General features: G+C 36.4%; 1 protein-coding gene across 4 annotated transcripts in view; it reads left to right on the top strand.

The window, feature by feature from the left end:
- Positions 1–18,616, top strand: part of BRCC3 (BRCA1/BRCA2-containing complex subunit 3) — a 62,479-nt gene that overhangs the window by 37,094 nt on the left and 6,769 nt on the right. For 3 of the 4 annotated variants that reach the window (XM_040467128.1, XM_040467127.1, XM_040467129.1), the window contains one exon: positions 668–742. The exons of the other annotated variant lie outside the window; for it this stretch is intronic. In XM_040467128.1, coding sequence (XP_040323062.1) covers positions 668–742 — 75 coding nt within the window. The remainder of the gene's footprint in view (positions 1–667; positions 743–18,616) is intronic. 4 annotated transcript variants of the gene reach the window in all.

Below are 18,616 nucleotides of genomic sequence, written 5' to 3' on the forward strand. Positions count from 1 at the left end.
GTTACAACTGCACTGCTGAGTGGTTGGGATAGAGACTCTGTGGCCTATGCAGCTTAAAACATTTACTATCTGGACTTGTCATAAAAAGTTTGCTGGACTGCTAACTTAAAACATGGCCAATTTTTGTGACTTTTTCATAGGGATCAAAAAATACGTGCATTGTCTTTTGGGTCTCAGTCCCTTATATCCTTGTTAGAATAAGCTGGTTAAGTTATGTTGTAGTGATCCTTATATCCTTTCTCATAGTTTGTGCTTTTGATTATACATATCTGAGACAGATGTATATAAATTTCCCATCCACTTGTATGTTTTAGTCAGGGTTAGCTTTAGGCATTTTGAGGCTGTGTTGTTATTGCATAAAGAGCATATAAAGGTTCATAACTATTATATGATCCTGTTGTGTTTTCCCTCATAAAATATGTAATAGCCTTCTTTGCCCATTTGTGCATTTATTTATGCATGCTTTCTAGAGAATATTATTGTTCCTGTCAGGTTTAGGTTGAACTAAATATATTAGGGAAATAATAAATAACAGTTTAAACAAGAAAGATTATTTCTTTCTTGAGTAGAAGTCTGGACATAAGTATTCCAGGGCTCTATGATGTCATCAGGGACCCAGGCTCCTACCTTCTGCTTCACCATCTTGGTATATGGTTTCCATCCTAAGGTCCCCTCATGGTCCACGAGACTTCTGGAGTTCCAGCCAGCACATCTCCATTGAGGGCCAGAAGGAAGAGGAAAGGTAGGAGGGCAAAAAGGGGCCCATCCTAGCTCAGCCAATTTCTAATAAGTGACCTCAGAAGTCCCAGAAAACAATTCCATCTCCTTCTCATTGGCAGAACTTAGTGAAGCAGTCACACCTAAGCTACCAGGGAGGCCCATCAGGTAACTTTGCCTTGGCTAAAAATGGGCATTCTGTTACCAAGGAGGAAGGTGACACTGGACATTTTGGATTAGTCAGTCAGCAGTCTCTGCCACTGCCTGTTGCATGTTGTAGTTCTTGTTACGAGCATTTTCCTTTTATAACTTTTATTGTCAACCTTCCTCAGTTATTTTGTTTCAGGTATGTTCCTTATAAATAGAATATAGCAAGATCTTGAGTTACTTGGTTTTAAACAATGAGAGCATCTGTCTGTTAATAGGTGAGTGTAATGCATTCACTTTATTATCGTGGCTGATACATGTGGCAGTGTTCCTGCAATTACGTTTTTGTCTTCTGTTTGCCATGCTTTCTGTTTAATTCTTTTTATGTTTCCTACCATTTGTGACACTGAGTGAGTTTTCTGTTTTTTCTGTTTTAGAAGTTGTATTTACTGCTTTGATTCTTTTAGTTATTACTCTTAATGTTTTTTAACATTCGTTTTTTAAAATAATTTCAAATTTACGGAAAAGTTGCAAGAATAGTACAAAGGATTCCTGTGTACCCTTTACACAGATTCCTCAAATATCAAAATTTTATCATATTTCATTATTATTTTTTTTCTTTATACCTACGGATGGTTTTTCCTGAACCATGTGACAGCTAAGTTACACACATGATTGACATTTCCTAAAGAACCGGTACATTTTCTTACATAAAAAAAATAAAATAGTTTCAGGACATTAAACTTCATACAATACTATTACCTAATCCACAGATAGTATTCAAATTTTACCAGTTTTCCTAACAACATTCCTTATAGCAGGAAAAGACCACTTTATTTTGGTCCAGATGCAGCTTCACACACTGCATGTAATTCTCATGACCTGGAGTCTCCTTTGATCGGAAACAATTCTTTTGCCTTCTGTGAACATTGTATTTTTGAAGATTGTAGGCCAGTTATTTTGGAAAATGTCCCTCATTTTGGGTTTGTTTACATTTTATCAAAATAAGCTTCAGATTAAGCACTTTTGGCAATAACACCACAGAAGGGATGTTGTCTTCTTCTCAGTGATTTGTATCAAGAGGCACATGCTATCAATTTGTGCCATTATTGGTGGTTTCAACTTTGACCAGATGCTTAAGGTAGTGTCTATGAGGCTTTTCCACTACAAGGTTACTATTCTTCCCTTTGAAATGAGTAAGTATATTGTGGGGACTTTTACAATTCATCAATGATTCTTTCCTAAATTATTTATTACTAAGATGGTTCTCAAAAGCAATGTTCTAATTCCATCATTCCTTTTACATTTACCAGATGGCATTCTACTCTCAGGAAGGGCTTTTCCTGCCCATCTGTTTATTTAATCATTTATTTATTAAAAAATTTTTTAAGGCTTATTTATTTTAGAGAGGGAGAGTATGTGCATGTGCGTGCAAGCAGGGGAGAGGCAGACAGAGGTGGACAGAAAAGTGGGCTCTGCGCTGACAGCAGAGAGCCCGATGCAGAGCTCAAACTCACAAACCATGAGATCATGACCTAAGCTGAAGTCAGGCGCTTAGCCGGCTGAGCCATCCAGGCGTCCCTCATTTATTTATTTATATTCATGTGTGTATCTGTATTCTTTATTTTATTCAATGGGTTCTAATCCATTATTATCATTAGCTATTTTGAGGCACACATTGTTTCAGAATCAACCAGTGGCAGCTCCTCCCATGTTCTTTTGCCATATTCTCCTTATTCTTTGAGTACTACTTGATTTTCTGGCACAAGAAGATGTTCCACCTTCCTCTTGTTCTTTCCCGGATTCAGCTCTGGCTTCAGCATTCCTCCAAGGAGCCCGGGTTCCTTTTATTTTTTAACAGCTTTATTGACATATAATTGACATACAATAAACTACACACGTTTAAAGTATATAATTTGCCAATTTGCCAATAAATTATATTTAAAAAATAAAATGATGTAAAGATCAAAAAAGCAAAAAAGTATATAATATGATAAGTTTTCACATGTGCACACTTGTTTATACCATCACCACAATCAAGATAATGAAAATATCCATCACCCTCAAAATGTTCTTCGGGTCCCTTTGTAATTCCTCCCTCTCATCACTCCCTGTCCCTCCTCCAACCCCAGGAAACCCTGATCTGTGGTCACTATAGAGTAGTCTGCATTTTCTATGGGAAAATATACATATGTATAGAATCATAGAATATGTACTCTTTTTTGTCTGTCTCATTTCATACACCAGAATTATTTTAGGATTCATCCATGTTATAGCATGTATCAATAGTTCACACCTTTTATTACAGAAAAGTATTAAATTATATAAATAGTAGCACAATTTGTTTATCCCTTTGCTTGCTGATAGATATTTGAGTTAATTGCAGTCTTGGTTTACTACAGATAAAGCTACTTTGAACTTCTGTGTACAAGTCTTTGTGTGGATATGTGCTTTCTCTTCCCTTAGGGAGATACTTAGGAGCACACTGGCTGAATTATATGGTACATGCATATTTAACTTTCTAAGAAATTGCTAGACTATTTTCCAAAACAACCTGCTTATATTTTTGACTGGGATTATATTGAATATTGATCATTTTGGGGAGAATTGTCACCTTAATAATATTGAGTGTTCCAATCTATGAACATGGCATATGTCTCCGTTTATTTTAGGTCTTTAATTTTCTCAACAATGCTTTGTAGGTTTCAGCATACAAGTCTTGCATATCTTTTGTCAGATTTATCCGTACACATTTCATATCTTTATCCTATTGTAAATACTATTGTTTTAATTTCAATTTCCTATTCTTCATTGCTACTATATAAAAATACAATTGATTTTGTATATTGAGTTTATATCCTACCTTGCTAAACTTATTTGTTAATTTTAGTACCCTATTTGAACAGTCCATTGGATTACCCACATAGATTTTCATCTGTGAATAAAGGCAGTTTTTACTTCTTCCTTTCTAATCTAGATGCCTTCTGTTTATTTTTCTTACCTTACTGTACTCATTGGAACCTCTAATAAACTGCTGAATACAACTGGTGAGAGCAGTCATGGTAGCTCTGTTCCTGATCTTTGGGGAAATCATTCAGTCTTCTACTATTAAGTATGATGTTACCTGAAGGTTTTTTTCCCTTACTGATTTGAGGAGGTTTCCTTCTATTCCTAGTTTATTGAGAGTTCTCTTTTTCTTCAGTAATAAATGTTGCATTTTATCCAATGCCTATTTGTATCTATAGTGCTTTTCTTTTTTAGTCTGTTAATATTGATGAATTACATCGACTGATTGTTTTGATTGCTAAACCAACTTCGCATTCCTGGGAAAAACTCCATCATTCGTGATGAAGGATCCATTTTATGTACTGCTAGATTTGATTTGCTAAAATTTTGTTCACAATTTTACATACATGAGAGTATTAGTTTGTAGTTTTCTTGTAGAGTCTTTCTCTGGCTTTGGCAGCAGAGAAATCCTGACTTCAGAAGGAGAGTTCAGCAGTATTGCCTGCTTTTCAATTTAATGGAAGAGTTTTTGTAGAATTGATATTCTTTCTTCCTTTTTAGTAGAATTCACCAGTCAAACCTTCTGGGCCTGGAGTATTCATTGTGGGAAGATTTTTAACTACCAATTTGATTTATTTAATAGATACAGGGCTATTCAGATTATATAGTTCTTCTTGAATAAGCTTTGGTAATTTGTGTCTTTCAAAGGACTTATTTCATCTAAGTGGTTGAATTTATTGGTATAAAGTTGTTATGATAATATCTTTTACTGGTTATTATCTGTAAAATCATAGTAATGTCTCTCTCATTACTATATTGGTAATTTGTTTCTTTTTTCTGATAAATCTGGCTAGAAGTGCAATAATTTTACTGGATATGTCAAAGAATAACCTTTGGTTTCATTGGTTTTCTCTGTTTTCTGTGTACTGTTCCATTTATGTCAACTCTGATATGTTATTTCCTTCTTTTTGCTTACTTTTTTTTTTTAAATTGAGAGAGAAAGTGCAAGTAAGCGAGGGTGGAGTAAGAGAGGGAGAGGGAGAGAATCACATGAGGGGCAGAGAGAGAGAGAGAAAGAAAAGTGAAGCTCATGTTCACCCAAAGCAGGGCTCAAACTCACCTGATGCAGGACTCAGACACACATACTGCAAGATCATGACCTGAGCTGAAGTTAGATGCTTAACCAGCTGAGCCACAGGCACCCTCTTTTCACTTACTTTGAGCTTCACTTGTTCTTTTTTCTATTTTTTTAAGGTGGATGGAAGATGAGTTTATTTCAGATCTATTTTCTTTTTTTCTATATAAATTTGTGTAAATTTCCAAGTATTCCTTTAGTTATATCCCACAAATCTTACTGTGTTTTCATTTTTATTCAGTTTAAAACATTTTGTATTTTTCCTTTTTGACTTCCTGATTAATCCACAGGTTATTTATTTAGGTAGTTTTCTGTTTTATTGAGATATAAACAGCAGAACATTGTATAAGTTTCAGGTGTAGAGCATAATGATTTGATACATGTAAATATTGCAAAATAATTGGCACAAGTTCAGTTAACATTGGCCACCTTGCATAGTTACAAATTGTTTCTTTTGTATGTGTGATGAGAACTTTTAAGATGTACTCTCTTAGTAACTTTCAAACATATAATACAGTATCGTTTTTGTTTGTTTTAGAGAAAGAGAGAGAGAGAGAGAGAGAGAGAGAGAGAGAGAGCGCGTGCAAGTGGGGAAGAGGGGAGGAGGGAGAGAGGAGAGAGGGAAAATCCCAAGCAGGCTCTAGCTGTCAGTGCAGAGTCTGATGTGGGGCTTGATCCAATGCACTGTGGGATCATGACCTGAGCCAAAATCAAGAGTCTGACACTCAACTGACTGAGCCACCCAGGTGCCCCTATGATACAGTATTGTTAACTGTAGCCATCATGTTCCACATTACATCCCCAGGACTTATTTATCTCATAATTAGATGAACTTGTCTATTAAAGAAAATGGTTTTAAAATTAGATACTAAAGTCAAAACCAACTCTATGCGCCATACAAGAGTCAAACAAAATACAAAGATTCAGGAAGGCTAAAACTAAAGGTATGTGGGAACAGTAATACGGCGGGGCTGCAGTCATAGCCAGAGCAGGACCAAGGCAAGGAAGTCCACTATTGCACGATTTCTTCTCTTTTTTTCTTTTTTTGGCATATTTTCAGTGAGATTTTTTTCCTTATTTTATTTTTTCAAGTTTTTATTTAAATTCCAGTTATTTAACATGCAGTATAATATTAGTTTCAGGTGTGCAATACAGTGATTCAACACTTCTGTACAACACCTGGTGCTCATCACCACAAGTGCACCCCGTGATCCCCGTCTCCTATTTTACCATTCCCCACCCATCTCTTCTGGTGACCATCAGTTCCTTTTCTATAGTTAAGAATCTGTTTCTTGGTTTCTCTCTTTTTTTCCCTTTCCTCATTTGTTTCTTAAATTCCACATATGAGTGAAATCATATGGTATTTGTCTTTCTCTGACTGACTTTTTTAGCTTAGCATTATACTCTCTAGCTCCATCCATGTCATTGCAAGTGGCAACATTTATTCTTTTTTTATGGCCAAGTAATATTCCATTGTTTGTATATGTGTGTGTGTGTATGTGTGTATATACATATATATACACACATATACACATACAACACACACACCCACACACACACACACACACCATTTCTTCTTCATTCATCAGTTAATGGACACTTGGGCTCTTTCTATATTTTGGCTATTGTAGATAATGCTGCTGTAAACATTGGAGTAATGACGCCCTTTGTATTTGTATGTTTGTATTCATTGGGTGAACACTTAGTAGTGCAATTGGTAGATAATAAAGTAGTTCTAATTTGTAACTTTTTGAGGAACCTCCATACTGCTTTCCACAGTGGAGGCACCAGTTTGCATTCCCACCAACAGTACAAGAGGGTTCCTCTTTCTCCACATCCTCGCCAACACCTATTGTTTCTTGTGTTGTTGATTTTAGCCCTTCTGACAGATGTGAGATGATATCTCATTGTAGTTGTGATTTCTATTTCCCTGATGATCAGTGATGTTGAGCATCTTTTCACGTGTCTGTTGGCCATCTGGATGTCTTCTTTGGAAAATGTGTATTCATGTCTTCTGCCCATTTTTAATTGGATTATTCATTTATTGGGTGTTGAGTTTTATAAGTTCTTTATATTTTAGATACTAATCCTTTATCACATATGTCATTTGCAAATATCTTCTCCCATTCCATAGGTCGCCTTTTAGTTTTGTTAATTGTTTCCTTTGCTGTGCAGAAGTATTTTAGTTTCATGAAGTCCTAATAGTTTATTTTTGCTTTAGTCTCCCTTGCCTCAGGGGACATATCTAGTAAGAAGTTGCTATGGCTGATGTCAAAGAAGTTACTGCCTGTGTTCTTCTCTAGGATTTTGATGGTTTCCTGTCTCACATTTAGGTCTTTCACCCATTTTGAATTTATTTTTGTGTATGGTGTGAGAAAGTGGTCCAGGTTCATTCTTCTGCATGTTGCTGCCCAATTTTCCCAACACCAGTTGTTGAAGTGACTGTCTTTTTTCCATTGGATATTCTTTCTTGCTTTGTCAAAGATTAATTGACCATATAGTTGTCAGTTCATATCTGGGTTTTATGTTCTGTTCTATTGATCTATGTGTCTATTTTTGTGCCAGTACCTTATTGTCTTAATCACTACAGCTTTGTGATATAACTTGAAGTCTGGAATTGTGATGCCTCCAGCTTTGCTTTTCTTTTTCAAGGTTGCTTTGGTTATTTGTGGTCTTTTGTGGTTCCATACAAATTTTAGGATGGTTTGTTCTAGCTCTGTGAAAAATGCTATTGGTATTTTGGTAAAGATTGCATGAAATGTGTAGATTGCTTTGGGCATTATAGACATTTTAACAGTATTCTTCTTATCCATAAGTGTGGAATGTCTTTTCAGGTCTTTGTGATATCTTCAGTTTCTTTCATCAGTGTTTTATAGTTTTCAGAGTACAGGTCTTTCACCTCTTTGATTAGGCTAGGCTTATTCCTAGGTATCTTATTATTATTGATGTAATTGTAAATGGGATTGATTCTGGGGTGCCTGGGTGCCTCAGTCGGTTGAGCATTCAACTCTTGATTTTGGCTCAGATCATGATCCCAGGGTTGTGGGATCAAGTCCTGCATTGGGCTTCATGCTCAGCGTGGAACCTACTTGGAATTCTCTTTCACTCTCCCTCTGCTCCTTTTTACCACTTGTGTGCTCCCCTCTCTCTAAGAAATAGATAGATAGATAGATAGATAGATAGATAGATAGGATTGATTCCTTAATTACTCTTTCTGCTACTTCATTATTGGTGTATAGAAATGTAACAGATTTTTGTACGTTGATTTTGTATCCTGTGACTTCACTGAATTCGTGTATCAGTTCTAGCACTTTTCTGGTGGAGTCTTTCTGGTTTTCTATATAGAGTGTCATGTTGTCTGCAAATAGTGAAAGTTTTATTTCTTCCTTGCCAAATTGGATGCCTTTTATTTCTTTGTGTTGTTTTAGTGCAATGGCTAGGAATTCTGGTACTATGTTAAATAGCAGTGGTGAAGGTGGACATCCCTGTCTTGTTCCTGACCATAGAAGAAAGCTCTCAGGTTTTCCCATTGAGGATGATATTATATGTGGGTTTTTTCTTATATGGCCTTTATTATGTTGAGGTATGTTTCCTCTAAACCTAATATTTTGAGGGTTTTCATCATCAATGGATGTTGTACTTTGTCAAATGCTTTTTGTGCATCTATTTAAATGATCATGTGGTTGTTATCCTTTCTGTTACTAATGTGGTATATCATGTTGATAGATTTGTGAATATTGAACCACCCTTGCAGCCCAGGAATATATCCCACTTGATCGTGATGAATGATTTTTTAATGTAGTGTTGGATTTGGTTTGCTAATATTTTATTGAGAAGGTTTGCATCTATCTTCATTATCATTCTTTTTTAAAAATATAATTTATTGTCAAATTAGCTATCATACATACAGTGTATACAGTGTGCTCTTGGCTTTGGGAGTAGATTCCCATGATTCATCGCTTACATACAACACCCAGTGCTTATCCCAACAAGTGCCCTCCCCAATGCCCAACCCCTCTTTTTCCTCTCCCCTTGCTCCCCCCCACATCAACACTCAGTTTGTTCTGTGTATTTAATAGTCTCTTATGGTTTGCCTCCCTCTCTGTACTTTTTCCCCCCTCTCCTTCCCCCGTGGTCTTCTGTTAAGTTTCTCAGATTCCACATGTGAGTGAAAACATGATATCTGTCTTTCTCTGACTGACATTTCACTTAGCATAATACCCTCCAGTTCCATCCACATTGTTGCAGATGGCAGGATTTCATTCTTTCTCATGGCTGAGTAGTATTCCATTAATGGGATCTTTGTCTGGTTTTGGTATTAGGGTAATCCTGGCCTCACAGAATGAATTTGGAAGCTTTTCTTCCATTTCGATTTTTTGGAATAGTTTGAGAAGAATAGGTATTAACTCTTCTTTAAATCTTCGGTAGAAATCGCCTGTCTAGGTATCTGATCCTGGACTTTTGTGTCTTGGGAGATTTGTTATTACTGATTCAATTTCTTTGCTGGTTATGGGTCTGTTAAAGTTTTCTATTTCCTCCTGTTTCAGTTTTGATAGTTTATAGGTTTCTAGGAATTTATCCATTTCTTTCAGGTTGTCCAATTTGTTGGCACATAGTTTTCCATAGTATTCTCTTATAATTGTTAATATTTGTATGGTGTGGGTTGTTATTTCTCTTCTTTTATTTGTGATCTTATTTATTTGGGTCCTTTCTCCTTTCTTTTTGATAAGTCTGGCTAGAGGTTTATCAATTTTATTAATTTTTTCAAAGAAACAGTTCCTGGTTTCATTGATCTTTTCTATTTTTTTTTTTTCAGTTTCTGTCTCATTTATTTCTGTTCTATTCTTTATCATTTTCTTCCTTCTGCTGGCTTTAGGCTTCGTTTGTTGTTCTTTTTCTAGCTCCTTTAGGTGTAAGGTTAGCTTGTTTGAGATTTTCCTTACTTCTTGAGGTAGCCCTGTATTGACTGATTTTCTGGTTGAGCCATTCATTGTTTAATAGCAGGTTATTTAGCCTCCATGTATCTGTGGTCTTTTCCAAAGGTTTTCTTGATATGTATTTAGGTGCCATTTTCTTACTTGTTTTGTGGTGGTTTTTGTAGTTTTTCCCTGATCATTTCTTCTCTTGCTCCCTTTCATGTTTTGTTAGCTTTCTTTAGTGATATCTTAGATTCCTTTCTCTTTATTCTTTGCATAGCTATTACTGATTTTTGACTTGTGGTTACCAATAGGTTTGTATATAACATCTTCTGAATGTTACAGTCTATGTTAAGTTGATGGTTGCTTAAGTTACTCCTGTACCCCCCATGTTTTAGGTTTATGGTGTCATATTTTAATCCTTTCATTTTATGACTCCCATTTTTGGAGAAATACTTATTGTTACAGCTATTCTATTTTTTACTTTTAATACTCTCACTTTTGGTCTTTCATTTCAACTCAAAGAATCCCCTTTAATATTTCTTATAGGGTTGGCTTAGTTGTCATGAACTCCTTTAGTTTTTGTTTGTCTGGGAAGCTCTCTCTCCTATTCTGAATGACCAGGTTTTTCCCATTCAGTACTTTGAGTGTATCATGCCACTCTCTTCTGGCTTGCCCAGTTTCTGTTGAGAAATCTGCAGCTACCATTATGGGTTTTCCCTTAAGTTAAGGACTTCTTTTGTCTTGCTGCTTTTAAGGGTTTTTTTCATTATCATTATATTTTACAAATTTAGTTACAATATGTCTTGGTAGTGGCCTGCTTTTGTTGATTTTGGTGGGAGTTCTCTGTGCCTCTGGATCTGGATGTTTGTTTCCTTCCTCAGATTGGGGAAGTTTTCTGTTGTTATTTCTTGAAATAAATGTTCTGCCCCCTTTTCTATCTCTTCTTCTGGGATTTCTATAATATGAATTTATTATGAATGTTATTACATTCAATGGAGTCACCGAGGTCCCTAAGTCTATTCTCATGTTCCATAATTCTTTCTCTCTTTTGTTCAGCTTCATTATCTTCCATTATTTTCTCTTCTATCTCACTAATCTGTTACTCTGCTTCTTCCAGACTGCTGCACAATGCATCAGGCCTGTTTCAAATCTCATTTATTGCATTCTTCATTTTTGATCCTTTTTCTTAAGTATTTTATCTCTGGATCCGGAGGTTATTTAGAAGCATGTTATGTAGCTTCTAAATACTTTGGTATTTCCATATCTTTCTGTTGTTGATTTCCAATTTAATTCCACTGTGTTCAGAAGAAAATACTTTATGTGACTTGAATCCTTTAAAAATTCTTGAGAATGTGTTATGGCCCAGAATAGGGTCTATAGGTAAACTTTCTGTGTGTATTTGAAAAGTTGTTCTACTGTTGGGTGAAGTGTGCCTATAAATATCAATTAGATCAAGTTGTTTCATAGTGTTTTTCAAGTCTTTATCCTTACTGATATTTGTGTCTACTCTTCTGTCAATTTTTGAGAGAAGGTTTTTGAACCCTCCAGCTATAATTGTGGATCAGTCTGTTATCATAGTTCTATCAGTTTTTTATTAATATCTTCTTAAGCTCTGTCATTAGGTGTATACATGTTTAGGACTGTTATGTATTTTTTATGAATTCACCTTCTTGTCATTATGAAATTACCTTCTCCATCCCTGTTAATATTCTTTGCTCCAAAATCAACTTTGTCTGATATTAATATAGCTATACCTACTCTCTTTTGAGTATTGTTAGCACGTTTTGTCTTTTTACTTTTAGCTTATTTTTGTCTTTAAATTTAAAGTGTAATTCTTGTAGTTAGCATATAGTTGGGTCTTCCTTACCATCTTGCTGTTTGTTTTTTATTTGTCTTATCTGATTTATGTTCACCTTTTCCTCTTTTGCCTTCTTTTGGATTGAGTAATTTTTATGCTTTAATTTTATCCCCTTTTTAGGTCTATTAGCTATAATTTTTTGTTATGTTACTTCAGTGCTTGCTTTAGGGAATATAGCACATCGTCACCATTGACATATTGGGTGGGATAACTGTAGTGGTGGTGGGACTCCTGTATATTTTAGGGTGTTGGGCAGTAGCATCCCAGGCCTTTACCTGCTAGATGCCAGGAGCACCTCCTCAGTTGTAGCAATAAGAAATGTTTCCAGACATTGCCAGATGTTTCCTGAAGGGGAAAACCATCTCTGGGGAAAAACCGCTGGTTTACATATTTTTACTTATCGCAGTCTGCCTTCAAGTGGTATTATAGTAGTTCACATGAAGTTTTAAGAACCTTGGAACACTATACATCCACTTCTCTCCTGGTTTTTGTGCTAATGTACACAACATGTAGATTTTACTTGTTTGTATGTTATAAAAACATAATATGTTGTTATTTCATTTTACTTTAAACAATTGATTATCTTTTCAAGAAATTTAAAAAAGTGTCATGTAGACAGACATATAGATATGTATATATACATAGTTATACAGACATATATACATATATACAGTTATACATATATATAGTTATACATATAAATATGTATATATATAGTTATAATGGTTATTTTAAGATGCTTGCCCGCTAATTATTTCATCTTTGATATTTCTAACTCTGTTTCTGTTGACTTATTTTTTCTTGTTTATGGGTCACATTTTTCTGCTTTTTCCTATGCCTAGTAATTTTATATGAATGCCAGGTATCGTTAATTTCACTAATTGTCCCTTTGAGGTTTCGTATCTAGCCAGAAAGCACTTTGCTTACCAGCTTTTCTCTTTTAGCTTTTTTATTGTTAGGAAAAAAACTCATGTACCTCACCTTATTTTTTTTTCCTTTCTAAGGAAAAGTTAATAGGCTTCTACAACTCTAAGGAATACTTTGTCACCAAAAATTAAGGAACATTTGGACTGAGTAGATTGGAAGGTATGGAGAAAGAAAAAGGAGTTAAACCACTCATTCCCAAACTTGGCTGAGCACTGGAATCACCCAAGTAGTTTAAAAAATACACTGAACCTATCCAAAAAGGCTACATACTACACAATTCCAACTATAGGGCACGCTATAAGAGGAAAAGCTATAGAAACAGTAAAAAGATTGCCAGGGGTTAGGGAGAAAAGAGGACTTTTAGGGCAGCGAAATTATTCTGTATGATATTATAGTGGGGTACATGCCATTATACATTTGTGAAAACCCACAGAATGTACACCAAGAGTGAGTCCTAATGTAAACTATGGACTTCGTGTGATATTGATAAGTCACTGTAGGCTTACCAGTTATTACAAAGGTACCACTCCAGTGTAGGATGTTGCTAATGGGGGAGGCTGTGCATGTGTGGGGACATCTCTGCACCTTCCTCTCCATTTTGCCCTGAACCTAAAACTGCTATAAAAAATTTTGCGTGCGTGCGCGCGCGTGCGCATACACTCACACACACACACACACACACACACACTTGCTCTGGATGTCTGGGTTCCTCCCCCAGAGACTGTGATCTGTATCATAGGTAAAGAATGATGCCTGGGCATCAGGACTTGTAAAAGAGCTTAAACATTCTCACCACAAAAAGAGGAATGGTAATTATGTGATGTAATGGAGGTGTTAGCTAACTCTATGTTGATAATTATTTTGCAGTGTATAAGTGTATCAAATCAACGCCTCGTATACCTTAAACTTACACAATATTATATATCAATTATATCTCAATAAAGTTGGAAAAATAAGGAAAGAGAAAAAAGACAATTACATACTTAATTTGTTGCTGAACAGTCAAGGAAGTTTTTGCTGAAGAAAGCATTCTTTTTATTCTTTACTAAGATATAATTGACATATAACATTATGTTAGTTTCAGGTATGCAACACAATGATTCAATATTCGTATACACTGTGATATGGTCATCACAATAAGTCTAGTTACCAACCCTCACCACACAGTTACAAAAATTATTTTTCTTGTCATGAGAACTTTCAAGATCAACTCTCTTAGCAACTTCCAAATATGCAATTCAGTATTATTGACTATAGTCACCATGCTGTACATTGCATCCCCAGGGCTTGTTTATTTTATAACTTGAGGTCTGTACCTCTTGATCCCCTTCATTCATTTTGCCCATCCCCCTACCCCTTCCTCTTTGGCAATTACCACTCTGTTTTCTGCATCTATTAGTTTTGTTCACTTATTTTGTTTTTTAGGTTCTACATGTAAGTAAAATGGTGTGGTATTTAAAGAAAGCATTCTTAAGCTGTTTTCTGATGGATGAGTAAAAGTTAGCTAAGTAAAAATGGCGGGGGAGGTGGGGGAAACTCCAGGTAGAGGAAACGGCATGTTGGAGGGTCAGAGATGGGAAGGAAGTTGGGTATACATGAGATTCTTTTTTTGCATTTGTTTTTTCCATTGCCACTCTTTATTGTTTGTATATTTGACGACTATTATTTCTGTATGTAAATTTTACCTTCCTGAATTTCTTTATTCTTTGAGTTAATTTTACCTTTGGTTTTTTGGAGACTTCTAGATAAATATCATATTTCATCTGTAAGTAAAAATAGCTTCACTTCTTCAATTTCTGTACTTGTAATTGATTTCTTATGTGTAACTGTATTGACTAACATCTACTTTACAACATTTAAATAGTAGTGGAAGTAGTAAGCACTTGTGCTTTGTTTCTGATCCTTGTGGAAATCCCTGTGGCATCTCACTCTTAAGTAAGATAGTATTCAGGACTAAGGTTAACATACTTTTTCATAGTAAGTAAGTATACATTCCTGGGGTGCCTGAGTGGCTCAGTCAGTTGAGCACCTGACTCTTGATTTCACCTCAGGTCATGATCCGAGGATCGTGGGATCAAGCCCCACATTGGGCTCTCTCTACCTCTGCCCCTATCACCTGCTCACACACACTCTCTCTCTCTCTAATAAAAAAAAAGGATACATTCCTACTTTTGTCTTTTATTCTGTGTTGTAATCAGGATTGAGTGTTGAATTTTGTTAATTTTTTCAGTATCTATGGAGGCAATTAATGTTTTCTTCAGATCTCTTAATATGATGTATTAATAGATTTCCTACCATTGAACCAAGCTTGGCTTCTGAAAAAATATCCTGTTGAATTGCCTTAATGTGATATCAGGCTTTGCTCACTGATATTTTGCTTAGTATGTTTGCATAAGTAATCATAAGTTTAGCTTTTTTGAATTTTTGGTACTGCTTGAGTCAGGTTTAGTCATCCATATTGTACTTGCTCCCCAAGAATTGTTTGGACTTTTCTTTCATTTTTTTAGGCTCTTGTGCAATGTATGTAGCATTGAGGACAATGTATTGTTTGAATATTCCCCAAAGAAAGCAGCAGGGTCTTTTATTTGGGGGGTGGTAGGTATTCCTTGGTATATTTCTCTGTTTGCTATGGGAATTGGTCTGTTTATGTTTTCTTTCCTAATGAGGTCAATTTTGGTAAATTGTATTTTCCCATGAAACTATCCATTTTGTCTTGTTTTCAAATTTATTTGCAGAGAGATCGATCTGCCGGGTAGTCTCCTATGGTATTTTACATCTCTCCTATTTTAATAGTTACCTCCTCCTTGTCATTTCATATTTTGTATATTTGTGTTTTTTTCCTTTTCCCTCCTTGATTATGTTAGCTAGTAGTATGTCTATTTTGTTAATTTTCTCAAAACAATCATTCTTTATATTAATTTGATTGTTTTTTTCCTCCCAATCGCATTAATTTTTCTTGTAGCTTTCATTTTTCCCTTCCTTTATATTTTACTTCAGTTATTTTATTGTGTTTTATCTTAGTAATTGGCGTTTAGGGGTTAATTAATATATTTTTGGTCCTTCATTGATATATAAGTGCTTAAGGCTATGATTTTCCACTGATCTCTGCTTTAAATATATCCCACAGATGCTGGGATAGTAGTATTTTCATTTTCATTATTTTTTAAAAACTCCTTTTAGTTTCCATTTCACCCACCCATTGTGCTCCAGTCTTCCTTCCCTCCAATCTGGTATCTACGATGTAGCCTATTTGAAATGGTCCTGCTCCCTAATGCCCTCAGAAAAAAAGCCCCAAACTGGAAGCTGTTCATGGTTTGCCTGTTTCCCTAGCTAGAGTCTCTCCCGGTCATATCTATGCCCACGCTGCCTGCAGTATCTGTTCCCCTTTTACTACTTAGTGAATGCCTACTCATTTTTGAAGACTAAGCTCAAATTTCGGAATGCTTCTCTGAAACCCCTTAATACCTAGTACCACCCAAGCTAAGTATTCCTTCTCAGAACTAAGTAGGACACTATATTTCCTTTATCATAATACTTACAACATTTTATTTTAGTATTTAATCTCTCTAATAACATTGTAAGATCTTTGAAACAAAGGCTTGCCTTTTGTCACTGTACGCCTGGTGCTCAGAAAATAATTGTTGAACAATCCCTTCGGCAGTAGACTTCCACACTAGTATTTTAATATGTTCTGACCTGTCAGAAACTTAATGTGCTTGGTTGATTTTAGCTTTTCAGTTGAAGTGAAATGCATATAGAAAAGTGCACTAATTTTAATGTCCAGCTCAATAAGTTTTCACAAAGTGAAGACACCCATGCATCCGCGACACAGATCAGTTCCAAGAATTTTCACAAAGTAAATGTTCCTTTGAAGTTGCAACACATAGCGATAGGTGCCATTTTATTTGGCCCAGTTCTTGTAGCTGCTCTCAACAGGAATACTGGGAATAACTATTCCAGCTATTACAGTTGACCCGTAAACAGCAGAAGGATTAGGGGTGCCGACTCCCTGTGTGGTAAGAAACCCACATAGAACTGTTGGACTGTCCACAAACTTCACTACTAATAACTCACTATTGACCAGAAGCCTTAATACAGTAACATAAGCTAATTAACACATGTTTTGTATGGTATATGTGTTATACACTGTGTTCTTACAAAAAAGTAAGCTACAGAAGAGAGAATGTTATTGAGAAAATCATAAGGAAGAGAAAATACAGTCACAGTCCTGCACTGTACAAAATCTACTTGCTGTGGAGCTTAGACCCCTGCTGTTCCATGGCCAACTGCAGTTCATTAGCAGAAGCAGGATCTCTGCCCTAAGCTTTGCATCTCTGCCTCCATAGGTTGCGGGGTTGTAGTTTTGAGTGAACTGACAGAGGCTCGAGCCATTTCCAATAGGAGTTTATGGAAATGTGTGTCCAGTCCCATTTCTGCTCTTAGTCCTGACAAACTCGGTAGGAAACCCTACTAAATAGCCTTATGGCAACAGGAGGCTGACTTCTTCCAGGTGTTTGGAATCATCAGTAGTAACAGTCACTGTGGGGTGCCAGGGTGGCTCAGTCAGTTAAGTGTCTGACTCTTGATTTTGGCTCAGGTCATGATCTCACGGTTCGTGAGTTGAAGCCTTGTGTCGGGTCCTGTCCTGACAGTGAGGAGCTTGCTTGGGATTCTCCCAATCCGTCTCCCTCTGCCCCTCCCCTGCTTGCACTCTCTCTCCCTGTCTCTCTCAAAATAAATAAATAAAGGGGCACCTGGTGGCTCAGTCAGTTAAGCATCTGACTTCAGCTCAGGTCATGGTCTTGCGGTCTGTGGGTTTGAGCTCCATGTCGTGCTCTGTGCGGAGAGCTCAGAGCCTGGGGCCTGCTTCGGATTCTGTGTCTCCCTCCCTCCCTCTCTCTCTCTCTCTCTCTCTCTCTCTGCCTCTCCCCAGCTTGCACTCTGTTTCTCTCTTTCAAGAAGTAAACATTAAAATACATACATACATACATACATACATACTTATAAAAAAAATAACAGTCATGTGTATTACTGCAAAGGGCCTTCTGCAGACCAAAAGCAGCTACTTGGATGTGAGGAGGGGTGCTTGTAATTCTCCATTATTTGGGTCCTACCTATATTATGGTACAGAGCCCAGACACATTCTGCTGGATGCGAAAGAGAGAGAGGAGGGCTAGGTCTCATGCTGCTGCTCTGCCATGTGCCAGTGAGGCCTCACAGTGCCAGCGGCCCTCAACCCGGATGCTCCACTGAACCCACCATTAGGTGGAGTTTAGGCGTATTTGGGGTGAGAAGTAGGTTAGAGGTAGATTCGTTGACCTCAGTAACAAGCATGTTTGTTTCTCCTGTTCTAGCATGAAAATACAAGTATTTATGAATTTCTTACCTATTTCCCTCCCAGGGGAGAGAATGGGAAGTGAGGGCCACTGGTGAACACTGAGTTAGAACAAATGAGCATTTATATGAGTAATCCAATTTACATAATGAATCTGATGGAATCATTGAAGAGTCTGCAGTTACTTTTCCCCAGGCTTTGTGATCAAGGTGTTCAACCCCACTGGCAACTTCTCAACAAAAAACAGCATTAATTAGATATTCCCCTTTTCCCCTTGTGCTCCCAAGTCCTCCATTAAGTTTATGAAAGGGCTCCAGGTTTTCTAGGAGAATAGAGAATATTGACTCTGCAAATGTGCTTCTAATTTGCTCCCCAGATGAGCTCAGTTAGAACTCAGTCCCCTTTGATGTTGCGCTACTAAATGAATGACAAGAATGTCTAATCTTTGAGTACAGCGTATCCCAAAATTTCTATTAGGACTATAGAAAACTTCTGATTATGACAACTCGGCATTAAAAACTAACCCCCTTCTTGGTATATATCCAAAGAAAATAAAATATGGGTCTCAAAAT

The sequence above is a fragment of the Herpailurus yagouaroundi genome, unplaced genomic scaffold (genome assembly GCF_014898765.1).
Source record: "Herpailurus yagouaroundi ecotype Mexico unplaced genomic scaffold, PumYag 67209, whole genome shotgun sequence".
Lineage (NCBI taxonomy): Eukaryota > Metazoa > Chordata > Mammalia > Carnivora > Felidae > Herpailurus > Herpailurus yagouaroundi.